The 13,342-nt window shown below is 40.3% G+C and overlaps 1 protein-coding gene across 3 annotated transcripts in view; it reads right to left on the bottom strand.

The window, feature by feature from the left end:
• Positions 1–3,464: 3,464 nt before the first annotated feature.
• The window catches only part of LOC140478700 (divergent protein kinase domain 2A), a 250,229-nt gene continuing 240,351 nt past the window's right edge, over positions 3,465–13,342 (bottom strand). For all 3 annotated transcript variants that reach the window (XM_072572005.1, XM_072572003.1, XM_072572004.1), the window contains one exon: positions 3,465–5,636. In XM_072572005.1, the coding sequence (XP_072428106.1) occupies positions 5,305–5,636 (332 nt within the window). In that variant the 3' untranslated portion in view covers positions 3,465–5,304. The remainder of the gene's footprint in view (positions 5,637–13,342) is intronic.

Genomic DNA, 13,342 nt, shown 5'->3' with positions numbered 1-13,342 from the left:
CCAATAAAAAACTACTCTATATCTACACTAGTCCTACTTTTCCCACTAAGGCCATAGCATTGAACATTATGACCCCTTGAAGTGCTCATTCAAGCAGCTTTAAAGGTTGTGAACCTACCTGCCTCAACAAGCCCACCCCTCACCCCCCCCCCCCCCCCCCCACCCCCCCACCCCCACCCCCTCCACGACCACCACCACTACAATGCATTCCAGACCCCCACCACACACTGGATGACAAAAACCTTTTCCTCAAATTCCCTCTCAACCTCCTGCTTTTCACCTTAAACATTAGACCTCCCTGTTATTCACCCTTCAACTGAAGGGAACAGCTGTTTCTATTCACTCTGCCCATGTCCCTCAATCTTATACTTCTTCATTAGGTCTCCTCTGCTCCAAATAAAAAACAACCCAAGCTTATCCAGCTTCTCTTCACAGCAAAACTGCTCCATCCCAGGCAACAACCTGGTGAATCTCCTCTACTGCCCCTCCAATGTAACCACATCCTACCTACAGTGCAGTGACCAGAACTGCACACAGTATTCCACTTGTGGTGTAACCATAGTCCTGTATAACTCCAGCAATAACCTCACCGCTTTTATAAACAACGCCATGACTGATAAAGAGAAGCATTCCATAAACCTTAACCACCTGGTTAACCTGTCCCACTGCCTTCAGGGATCCATCAACAAATACCACAAGATCTATCCGAGTTTCCGAGTGTGTTGTCATTCTGAGTATTCCCTTTTTTTTACTCCTTCTCAGAGCAACACAGTGCTGCAGTGGTTAGCACTGCTGGCTCACACCACCAGGGACCCGGGTTCAATTCCAGCCTCGGGCGACTGTGTGCAGTTTGCACATTCTCCCTGTGTCGGTGTGGGTTTTCTCCAGGTGATCCGGTTTCCTCCCACAGTCCAAAAATGAGCAGATTAGGTGAATTAGCCATGCTAAATTTCCCATAGTGCTCAAGGATGTGTGGAGTAGGTGCATTAGTCAGGAGTAAATATAGGGTAGGAGAATGGGACTGGTGGGATACTCTTTGGAGGGTTGGGCTGAGGAGCCTGTTTCCACACTGTAGGGATTCTATGGGAAAGGGCACCAGCTCTCACTTTCTGGGTTAAGTTCTATCTGCCATTGATCTGCCCATTTGACCAAACTGTCTATACTCTCCTGTAATCAATCAATCAATCTTCATCCCCCTCCCCAACATTATCTTCTATAGCATTTATATTTCTACCACTTTAGATAGTGTCAAGATGTTGATCCAACAATAATGAAGAAATGGCAAAATACTTGAAAGTCAGGATGGCATGGATCTCAGAGGGGAGTTTGCAGGTCACATTGGTGGTTGGTCACATTGTCCATCTTCTGCTGTCTCTAGCATTCTTCTGCCCATCTCATATTGTCAACTCAATCGTATTTGTTGTGAAACTTCAATAATTATCGCACATTTAGCTTTGAGACAAACACCAATTATTTAAAAATAAACAAATGAAGGGAAGAATATTTACTGAACAAAAAGCTGCTTCGGAAATAAGGGTCTCAGAATGGGTGACAAGTCTGGAAGTCACCTTGGTATATTAAAAAGCAGAGCCAAATTGAGAAGACTCGAGCCAGATGTAGCTGAGATTGGAGAGACTTGAGATAGTTGTGGACATGGAGATAGTACAGGCTGTACGTGTACAAGAAAATAAAGGATCAAAAGGCTCCTGTAAATCAAAGGGCAAAAAGAAGTACGTGGCAAATGGAGATTTTTAAAAATGCGACGTTGCAGAATCTCAAAACTTCCATGACATAAATGGAAGTTCCATAAATATTAGCAAAAAAAATGCAAACTGTCAATAAAGAGTAGCATTCCCTAAAAATAGCCTGGTTCTGACCATACAATTAAAAGTTAAAACAAAATAGTGTTTCAGTCTGCAGATATAAGCAATTTGGCCCAGTAAGCGGTCAGGTTGAATTCCTGACCTCTGCTGAGTTAGCTGATCTCAGCCTCTATGGAAATCAGGATGCTATAATTGGCTTTAGGAAAGTGGGGAATTATTTAGCTCTTGTTCGATGTCCAGGAACATCTTTTGAAAAGTGTTCTTTGCGTAACATGCCTGAGGTCAATCCAGGTCAAATGTGAAGATGTACATGGTCAAATAGCCTACTAAAGCTGATGTTCAGATGCTCACAAGCAGAATGGTAACTTTGCTCAGACAGAGGGGACGTTGGTGAAATTGTTAATTCAGAGAGAGCTGCATGGGGGAGTAAAACTCAAAAATACAACTGCTGGTTATGAACTATAGCATGGAGACCCACTATGCTTCAAATTTGCACAAATAAATAACACGTTTTTAAAAAAAAATAATTGAACAAGTTTTTACAAGTTCTGTTGTAATTCTTTATGAAGCATGAACTGCTTTGCAGTACATCAATTCACAAAGAAAGCAGGGTGTCCTTCATAAGCAATATCTGCAAAGCAGAGCAACTCAATAGTTTGACAGCTGTGGTGTGATTTGACAGGACATTGTTAGTTTCTCACTATCGATAGGTTGGAGATTAATGTATAGGGGAGAAGGAAGTGGTGACAGTTCATGTTGTATTCTAAACTACAGATATCAGCATCTGCTACTGGCACCTGTTGAAAGCAGTAACATTGGCAGAGAGCATGTAAGCTCAGCAAAGATTCATGATGGGGAAAACTGAGGCAGGAGTCATGAAGGGTGCATTTCTTCTGAATCATCACATCTTGGGATAAAAATCTTGCCTCTCAGCCTGGCTTGAAGAGAAATGGCATGACATGGGAGAGGCAATGGCCTTGTGGTATTATCTCTGTTAATCTAGATAGTATTCTGGAGATCCGGATTCAAACCCTGCCATGGCAGATGGTGGAATATAAATTTAATTTTTAAAAAGTCCAGAATTAAGAGTCTAATGATGACCATGAATCCACCGTCTATTGTCAGGAAGCAACTGATCTGGTTCACTAATGTCATTTAGAGGTGGAAACTACCATCCTTACCTGGTCTAGCCTACATGTTACTCCAGACCCACAGCAATGGGGCTGACTCGACCATCCTCTGGGCAATAAATGCTGGCCTAGCCAGTGATGCCCTCATCCAGTGAATGAATAAAAAAGAAATCCAAGTTTGACACCACATGCAATTTCAGAGCAATGTCAAAATGGGTTTAAACAGTGGTTGAGATTCTATAGTCTGTAGGAATTTTTAAAAAACTGTTGGTGTTAAATTATAATGTTTAGAACCTGAACATTAGCACCTGCACTTCCTAAACCCATAAATTGTAACTGCGGAGAAGTCTTGCATAAGAGCAGAACATTTGTATTGTCAAGCAGTGTAAAGAAAGCACCGCCTCAAGGGGACAACGATTACAAATACAATTCTTCATGTAAAGTGGAAGGTAATGCTGGTAAGATTATGAATTTGTGTTTAGTTTTCCAAGAGTAATAAATACAAAAAACATTAATAAGTAAAGTTTTATTATATGAATCCACTTTAAGTTATAAAGACAACTTCTGAATGAAAGGCACAGTGAATCAAACCATTATGATAAAACATAGAAACTAAATGAGAACATACAAAATAAAGTGAAGACAGCATTTTCCAGCATTTACAAACCTCCAAAACCCAAACCTGGAGTCAGCTGCATCCTCACTAACAAGTACAGTACACAATAAAAGCTACATTTGTACTGTTAAACGGGTCATAATCTGATTACTTCAGTGTCTGACGAGGTTTAGGAAATACCAGAGAAACAAACACTATTGCTTCCTACTTTATTTCGTAGTGATACTGCAGCATTCAGTTCCCTGTAATGAAGCCAACTCAAGCTAGTTTTAGAATGAAAAGCATCAGCATGTTTTAAAATGGAGATTAAAGTCACAAAATTACTTTACGGGGAATAGTTTAACATTTATCCAGATTGAACCACAGGCATGGAAGTAGCTGGTAATGGTGTTACAGCTGCACTTCAGCTAATCAGTAGCAAAAACAGATTTTCCACCCCATTTCCACACAAACTATGAGGCTTTTTAACGTGCCAAACACACACAACTGCTTAAATTGAAAAAAAAATTAATATAGGTTAGTTGGAACAAATGGAAAATCATCACCTTAACCAAATTTTAAATTACAATACTGTACCAATGTGAGATCTGGAGCAGAAAGCAATTGCTATCTGTGTCAGCCCAGTAAATCAATAAAGAATAATACCAGTCAAGCACGTGGTAAATACAAACTTGCAACCAAAAACCTTATTCCTGTTTTAGGTAATGCATTTTTAATATATAAATAGCCACCAAAATCCTTGGCACTGTATTTTCACTGCTTTTACCCAATAAATAGGTTTCTCCTCCAAGGGAAGGGTAATTTTGGAACAATTCTTATTCTTTGGCATGTGCTCAAATACTTTTGTGTCTGTCTCCTCTACTCCTTGCGGAAAAAAAGCTCCCCTAATTTTATTTACAGAAATCAAATTGATTTTTTTAAAGTAACCTATAAAGATGCTCAAAATGTTCTTTTTTAATGTTGCTGCTTCAAAGTAAATTAACCTCAAATCACTATTTCATGCTCACAGATTTCTTGTGTAATACAAACAGTGAGGATTTCCTCTTCCCATTCTTTGCAGAACGTCAAATTATTGCTTAAATGGTGATGAGGGAATGCTTTAAGGTTCTGGACAGTATACCCCAATGCCATATTTTCTCAGTGCTTCAGTTTACAGATAAGTTAGAAACATGTTCACATATTTGAAAAGGAGTATGAGCAAACTTGTATCAAAATTTTGCACGTACATTTTGATGGCAGTATATGTAAGTTTTTCTTTAATACAAACATTTTTAATGCTTTCCTTATTCAAAATATAGACAGGATCAAGACAACATCAGTAGGTTAAAGCCTTTAAACAGGCTTTCAAGTTAAGGAAGGTTTCCTTAGTAAAGGCATCAGCCTCACAAATTGTGACAGTAATGCTGTGTTATGTCAATTGCCCTTTGACACATGTGCAATCTTTAAACCTGTCAGGGTCTATTATCACCAGTGACCTGCTGGTCTTCATCTGAATTACTCTGCAGGCAATCAGAGAACAAGTCAATAATAGCTCAATGCTCTAATCAGATAACCAGTCCTACACACTGGTTTGCAGATGTCCGTTGTTGTTCCAAGCACGAATTACAACACTATATAGTGCCATTTCTGCAAGGTATCCTTCAATACAGGTTTACATTCTACACAGGAACCACACTCATGTTCAATTCAAATCTCAAATCTAGAACAGTGTGAAAAACAATAGACCCACGTTTAGCTACCTTACATTATTGCTCAGCTTTGCAAGATAGTCTCGCAATTCTCTTGCTGCTTGGAATCGGCCGTATTGTTTCTTTGGGTGTGCACATTCTTCGAGCAAGGCCTCCAGTCTGCCAGCTCTGACAATTTCTACAGGAGGGCTGTGCAGGAGCCCGCCAGTTGTGCCACGCCACGTGGCATATTTAGAGAGCAGGTTTTGACAAATGGCATAGTAGTTATGGTCAACTGTCACACGCGAACACAAAACCTCCTTTGAGAAAGACAGGCAGGCTTCTTTTCCACAATCGTCAAATGTGCTCTCGTACCAGACGTCCCAGTTTGGAGGCTTATCTGCAAGTAACAAAATTGAATAAATTGGATTACAAATTGGTGAAAATTTAGCATTTTTTCTCATTTTATTATTTCCATTAAGAACATAGTTGCGCCAACCTGAGAAACCAATCTGAAGCCCATCTAACCTACACTATTCCATTCTTGTCCATATGCCGATCCAATGACCATTTAAATGCCTGTAAAGTTGGTGAGTCACCACTGCAGGCAGGGTATTCATTGTCCTATAACTACCACCCCTCAATTTAAAGTTGCATCCCCTTGTGCTAGCCATCTCTATCTGAGGAAAAAGGCCCTCACTGTCCATCCTATCTAATCCTCTGATCATCTTAGAGAACATAGAACATAGAACAATACAGCACAGAACAAGCTGTTCGGCCCACGATGTTGTGCTGAACATTTGTCCGAGCTTAAGCACCCATCCATGTACCTATCCAACTGCCGCTTAAAGGTCACCAATGATTCTGACTCTGCCACTCCCACAGACAGCGCATTCCATGCCCCCACCACACTCTGGGTAAAGAACCTACCCCTGACATCCCCCCTATACCTTCCACCCTTCACCTTAAATTTATGTCCCCTTGTATGTCTCTATTAAGTCTTCTATCTTTAGTGAAAGCTATGGAGCCAACAGCGACAAGTAAAAATTAGAACATAATTTATTTCGTATAAATGAAGAAAACAAAGTATGCAGAACACCTAAAGTGGTAGCTTGACTCATCTGCAATAGTGGAGGAGATTTGCTAGTAGTTAATAGAAGTTGGTGTTGAGGATTTCATCAATATTTAGTTTGATATAGTAACATTTTAATTTCTCCATGGCATTTCAGATTATCTAACTGATTCACTAAGGTGTACAGTTAATTAAAGCATCTTAACTTTAAAATGGGACACAATTAAAATAGTACACATTGCAACCTGATTGCTCAGAGTTTTCCCACCATTGAAGGCATCATGGGGTTTGGAGAGAAACAGAAATATGGCATGGAGTTAGAGGATCATCCATGATCGTAGTGACTAGTGGAACAGGTTTGACTCCTGGTACTAGCTTCGATCTGAAGCCTTCACTCCACTCCATTCGCTTCTTGACCCAGAGCCACATTTCAGGACTGCGTGGATCGTAAATTCTTGCATCAACATCACATAATAACTGCTTACTTTGTTGGATCATGAACTTGGAGCCAGTGAAAAATCAATTAAGAACACTCAGTGGCCTTTTAAGCCAGTTTATGCAAAAAAAAGGTCCCAATCCCATATATATTACTGTGGACATTAACCAGTCTGTGTAATGGTGCATTGACAATCGAAGTTCCATTGGAATACATTTAAGCATCAAGGTTATCAGGTTAAGTGAGACAATAAATCACAAGTTGTGATGCACCAGGAATCTCAGTTATGGGAACCAGAATAAACACTGAATTAATTCAATCTCCGATGTCCTTATTTTCCATAAAGAAAAGTAAAAACAGAAATTTGCATTGATGAACATACAGCTGCTATATATTTTGGAAGACTATATTTTGGAAACAAAACCAGAAATTTCTGGTAAAATTCAGCAGGTCATGCAGCATCTGTGGCGAGAATGCAGAACTAACATTTTGGGTCCAGTGACCCTTCTTCAGAATTGAGTTTTCCCAGCAATTTCTGTTTTCATTTCTGATATCCAGCATCTGCAGTTCTTTGGTATTTTCCACATTTTGGAAACGTCATTTCAAACAACATTAGTTCCAGTCTCAATTCAGTGTTACCACTGCAACTTAGAAGCAGTGACCGAAATGTGACAACTTGGTTAAAGGGACAGAGTTTTATAGCCAAGTTTGCTGATGAGACAAACATAGACAGGGAAAGCACATTATGATGAGGATACAAAGAGCTTGCAAAGGATACGTAGGCTAAATTAGTGAGCAAAAATTGGTAGATGCAAGTACAGCGTGAAAATAAATGAAGTTGTCCACTTTGGGGGGAACCACAAAAATGCAGGTGGTTATTTAAATGGAGAGGGGTGACAGAATAGAATTAATTAGGACAGCAAATGCAATGTTGGATTTTTGGAAGAAAAATAATACAGATGCTGAAAATCAAGTAACAAAAATGTTGGAAAATATCTGCTTTGGAGAGAGCATTTGTGGAGAGAGAGAAAAACAGAATTAATCATAGGATCCCTACGATTAAGGCCATTAGGCCCAACAAGTTCACACTGACCCTCTGAAGAGTATCCCATCCAGACCCATTCTCGACCCTATTACTTAACATTTCTCCTGACCAATACACCTAACCTGCACACTAGGGGCAATTTAGCACAGCCAGTTCACCTAACCTGCACACTAGGGGCAATTTAGCACAGCCAGTTCACCTAACCTGCACATCTTTGAACTGTGGAAAAGAAATCCCAGAGTACCTGGAGGAAATCCACACAGAGACCAGGAGAACATGCTAACTCCCCACAGACAGTTACCCGAGGCTGGAATCAAACCAGAGTCCCTGGCGCTGCAAGGCAGCAACACTGAGCCACCGTCCTGCAGTGTTTTGAATTCATATAATTTGATGAAACAAAAAGTGGCTTTTACTGCAAGGGGTTTGGTGAGTTCAAGGAGGGAAGAACTTGTTAGAACTGTGCAAGGCATTGGTGAGACCACATTAAGAAGAGTGCTTATAGCTTTGAGCTCCTTACTTAAGGATAGACTTGTATTGGAAGCCTGATTCCTGTTATGCAAGGATTTTCTGATGAGGAAAGATTTAGCAGATTGGCCTATGTTTTTTCTCAGTCTTAGTATGTCAGTATATCTGGCAATACACCAGCATGGAAATTAATATATCACATATATCATTTGTGCGATAGGCAGAACAACTTTTTGGCTTCACCGCCACCTATTGTTTACTCCTACACTCTCCCCATCTTCAGTATATATATATCAATCTTTTCCTCGCTACCATCAGTTCTGGACCCAAAATGTTAACTCTGCTTTCTCTCCATAGATGCTGTTGAATTTCAAACAGCAGAATTGATATAACAACAGAAATGAGCAAGGTATTGATTTTTCCAATGAACCCTTTGGCTTGCAAAACTCACAACACAATGTCCAACATTAGATATGATTCTGTAGTTAGACAACATTTGCTGGTTAATCCAGTGTGTGTGAAGAATTATGCTGAAAACCAATGTAGGATTGTCATTTGGGTTCTCAGTGTGGTGCTCTTGAGCACACTGGAAGCTATGTAGATTAATACACGGGGCCCTGTACTTGACAGGCAGACATTTATATACACACTGTGCCTGCTTCAACACAACAGAATAGGTGACAGTGATTTGATTCTGGATTAGTGGTGCTGGAAGAGCACAGCAGTTCAGGCAGCATCCAAGTAGCTTCGAAATCGACGTTTCGGGCAAAAGCCCTTCGATTTCGAAGCTACTTGGATGCTGCCTGAACTGCTGTGCTCTTCCAGCACCACTAATCCAGAATCTGGTTTCCAGCACCTGCAGTCATTGTTTTTACCTCGACAGTGATTTGATCACTGCCCAGGGCAATGCCCTGACCAATCAGAATGAACCTGCCTGGATTAAAACTTAAACCTGTTTTTTGTCAATCAATGATCATGGCAATGCATCTTCCACCAGCCACTTTCCACAATTCAGCATTTTCACCTCATGTCGTACAAATGTTAGTTCGCTCCTTGAATTGACATTCTTATGAATTGTCCTGATAAGTGTAAGATAAAAGACTTGGACGAAATGTGTTTCTTTTCAGCAATATACAGTGAGTTGCAATTAATGCTTTGATTTGCTTTATTATTGTCACATGTACCAAGATACATGGAAAGGTATTGTTTTGTGTGCAATCCAGGCAAAGCATACCTTACATATGTGCATCAGGGTATAACAGCAGAATGCAGCATATAGTGTTACAGCTACAGAGAAGGTGGAGAGAACAATCAACTCTAATATACAAGATGTCCATTCCCCAGCAGGAAGAAGCTACTGCATTCTTTAATACTGCAATATTCACAAAGTTTACTACCATCCTTTCCACGATTACCTCGTCAAAATCATTCAGAATCTTATAAACTTCAATCAAGTCACCTACCATTCTTTTAAATTCAAGTTAAAACAAGCCCAGCCTGTCCAATATTTCTTTGTAAGACAACTAGCTCATTCCCAGTATCAATCCAATAAACCTCCTCTGAACCTCCATCAGTCCTTAAATAAGGAGACTAAAACTGCACATAATATTCATGATGTCATCTCATCAAATACTCTGTCTAACTGTAATATAAAATCCTTTTATGTTCAAATCCCCTTGTAATAAAGGATGACATCCATTAGCTTTTGGAATCATTTGCCGTACCTGCATACTCATGTTTTGTGACATGCACACGAATAAGCAGAATTGCACCTCTGAAATCTGCAGTTATTAACTATTCAAATCACACTCAACTATCACTAGTATCCTCACATATAGATGAGGAAGGACACCACTTTGACTGGGACAACACATCCATCCGAGCACAAGCCAAACATAGACATGCACAAGCATTTCTAGAAGCTTGGCGTTCCAACCAGAACTCAAACAACAAACACATCAATTTCAATCCTATTTACCACCCTCTGAGGAAAAGAGCAGGAAACGACATCACCAACTCAAGGACCCGAAACATAAATAGAAAGCGGGACATAACACCAGCACTTCACCAGAAGCTCACTGATGATGTTACCCAGTATGGAGATGAAATGTCTGAACATGAACCTTCCAGCTCAGCGAGCAAACTTACATCCAGAACCTCAACCTGAGCTACAAATCTTCGCAAAACTCACTAAATCATACTCTGACAGGAAGAATAAAAAAGCAAAGTGAACAAAGTCACATTTTCCCTCTTCTTTATTCAGTCATCAGATTTGTGCCCACTAATGGAACCTATCTAAGTCAATCTACAGCCTTGTTATGTAATCTTCATAATATACTTTCCTACTTACTTGCAAATTTAGCCACCATGCCTTCAATCCCTCACCCATGTCAATGAAACAAATGTTTGTGAAGTTGAGGGTCAAAAACAGACCCGAATGGGGCCCTGCCCAACCTATCCTGTCAATCTGAGAAAAGACTCACCCACGCCATTTTCTGGTAGCCAGCAATGTTCTGTCCTTGCTATTATGCTTCCCTTATGGCATAAAATCTTAATTTGTGCAAAATCCTGTACATCTTGTTGGAGGGTATACTCTGGAGCTTAGAAGAATGAAAGGTGATCTTGCTGAAATAGAAAATTCTGAGAGAACTTCACAGAGTAGATGGGGAGAGGATGTTTCCTCCCATTGGGGCATCTAGAAGTATGGGCACAGCTTCAAATTAGGCAGTCTCCACTTGAGATGAAGATGAGGAGGATCGTCTTCTCCTACTGAGTTAATATGCTTTGATATTCTCTTCCCATAGAACAGTGGAGACTAGGTCATTGGGTATATCCATGGATGGAGTTAAACAGATTTTTGATCAACAAAGGAATCAAGGATTATGGAGACAAGCAACAAAGTAAAGGCCACAATGAGATCAGTGCTATCCTTCTGAATGGTAGAGCAGGCTAGGAGGACTGACTGGTCTATTCCTACTGTTTATCATCTCTTGATTGTATGAGAATATAGTTCAGAGACATTAGACCCCAAGGTAACACCTAGAAATGTATGTGTTTTAAATCTATTTCCAGAATCTTTTGGTAAGGCACTACATCTAAAGTTATTACAGACAATTAATCTCCTGGTATAGGGGGTACTATATTGTCACAGATAGAAAGGTGAACCAACCGAAAAGACACTAGGCATAAATAGGTCAGTTTCTGGTTAGCAAAATATACTGTAATCAATTATTAAGGAAGTAACATTTGGAAAGTCATAATCTAATCAAGTAGAGCCAGCATGGCTCTATGAAAAGGAAACTTGTTAAAGATTTTCAAGGAAGCCTCAACCACAGTGGATAGAGGGTTTTTAAATGTTGCAATTGTACCAGCCTCCACCACTTCCTCAGGCAGCCCATTCCACAAATGCACCACCCTCTGTGCGAAAACGTTGTCCCTTAGGCCTCTTTTATATCTTTCTCCTCTCACCTTAAACCTATGCTCTGTAGTTCTGGATTCCAGAAGGGGTACAACTAGGTATCTCACAAAGGTTAAGCTATAAGAGGTCATGGTGTTGGTGGTAACATATTGACATAGAGAGAGAATTGGGGGATAAGGGGCTCTTTTTATGGTTGGCATCTCATAACCAGTGGGGTTTTATAGACATCAGTGCTGGCATTGCAACTGTTTACTTGGAGAAAGGACGTGAATACACTATTCCCAAACTTGCAGGCAACAAATATAGGAGGGCAGATTGGTAGAGGGATATAAACTGTTTAATGAGAGATATTGCTGGTGCAATAAAGGTTGGCATATGGAGTATAATGTGGGAAAATGTGAAGTTGTTCAGTTTGGAACGGAGAACAAAAGAACAGAATATTATTTAAGTGGACAAAAATGCAGAAAGATGCAATATAAAGGGACTTAGGGACATCTGTGCACAAAACTCAAAGCTAGCACACACAGGTGCAGCAGGTGTATGGATTGTGGTCCTTATTTCAAGGGGGTTGGAGTATAAGAAAAGGCAAGTCTTCCTGCAATTGTACAAGCCACTGGTGAGACCTCGTCTGAAGGAGTGCGAGCAGTTTTGGTCTCTTTATTTAAGGAAACACATTGTTTAATTGGAGGTATTTCAGAGAAGGTTCATGAGGATGATCCCTCATGTGGAGGAATTGTCTGATCAGCAAAGGTCAAACAGATTGAAACTCTATTCACCCTGCAATTAAGAAGTGAGAGGTTCTAAGAGGCTTGACAGGGTCAATGCTGATAAGATGTTTCCCTTCATGGGAGAGTCTAGAACCAAAGAGCACAATCTCAGAATAAAGGGGCACCAATATAAGACTGAGAGAAGGAGGACTTTCTTCTCTCAGAGGGTTGAGTGTCTTTGGAACTCCTTGCCACAAAGAGCTGTGGGGGCAAAGTCCTTGGATATATTTAAGGATGACTAGATAGATTCTTGATCAGTTAGGGAATCAAAGGTTGTTTTCCCTGGAGCGTTGGACACTGAGGGGTGACCTTATAGAGGTTTATAAAATCATGAGGGACATAGATATGGTAAATAGACAACGTCTTTTTCCTGGGGTGGGGGAATCCAGAACTACAGAGCATAGGTTTAAGGTGAGAGGAGAAAGATATAAAAGAGACCTAAGGGGCAACGTTTTCGCACAGAGGGTGGTGCATTTGTGGAATGGGCTGCCTGAGGAAGTGGTGGAGGCTGCTACAATTGCAACATTTAAAAAGCATTTGGATGGGTATACGACTAGTCAGGGTTTGGAGTGATATGGGCCAGGTGCTGGCAGGTGGGACGAGATTGGAATGGGATATCTGGTCTGCATGGACGGGTTGAACCGAAGGGTCTGTTTCTGTGTTGTACATCTCTATGACTCTAAGTGAATGTGAGGAATGCCAGATCAGCCATGATCCTACTTTGTCGTCTTAAAATGTGACGTGCTACAGGGATTAGTATTGGTTCCTCAACGTTTTATCATTTACGCAAATAACCTGAATGAAAGAGCCAAAGGAATGGCTATTAAATTTGCTAATAAGACAAAGATAGTTAGGAATTTAAGTTGTGAAAAAGGGCATAGGAAGCATAAAAGGAACATGTAT

The sequence above is a fragment of the Chiloscyllium punctatum genome, chromosome 6 (assembly GCF_047496795.1).
Source record: "Chiloscyllium punctatum isolate Juve2018m chromosome 6, sChiPun1.3, whole genome shotgun sequence".
Lineage (NCBI taxonomy): Eukaryota > Metazoa > Chordata > Chondrichthyes > Orectolobiformes > Hemiscylliidae > Chiloscyllium > Chiloscyllium punctatum.
Note: the sequence above shows the minus strand (reverse complement) of the source record. Positions and strands in the feature narration are given on the sequence as shown.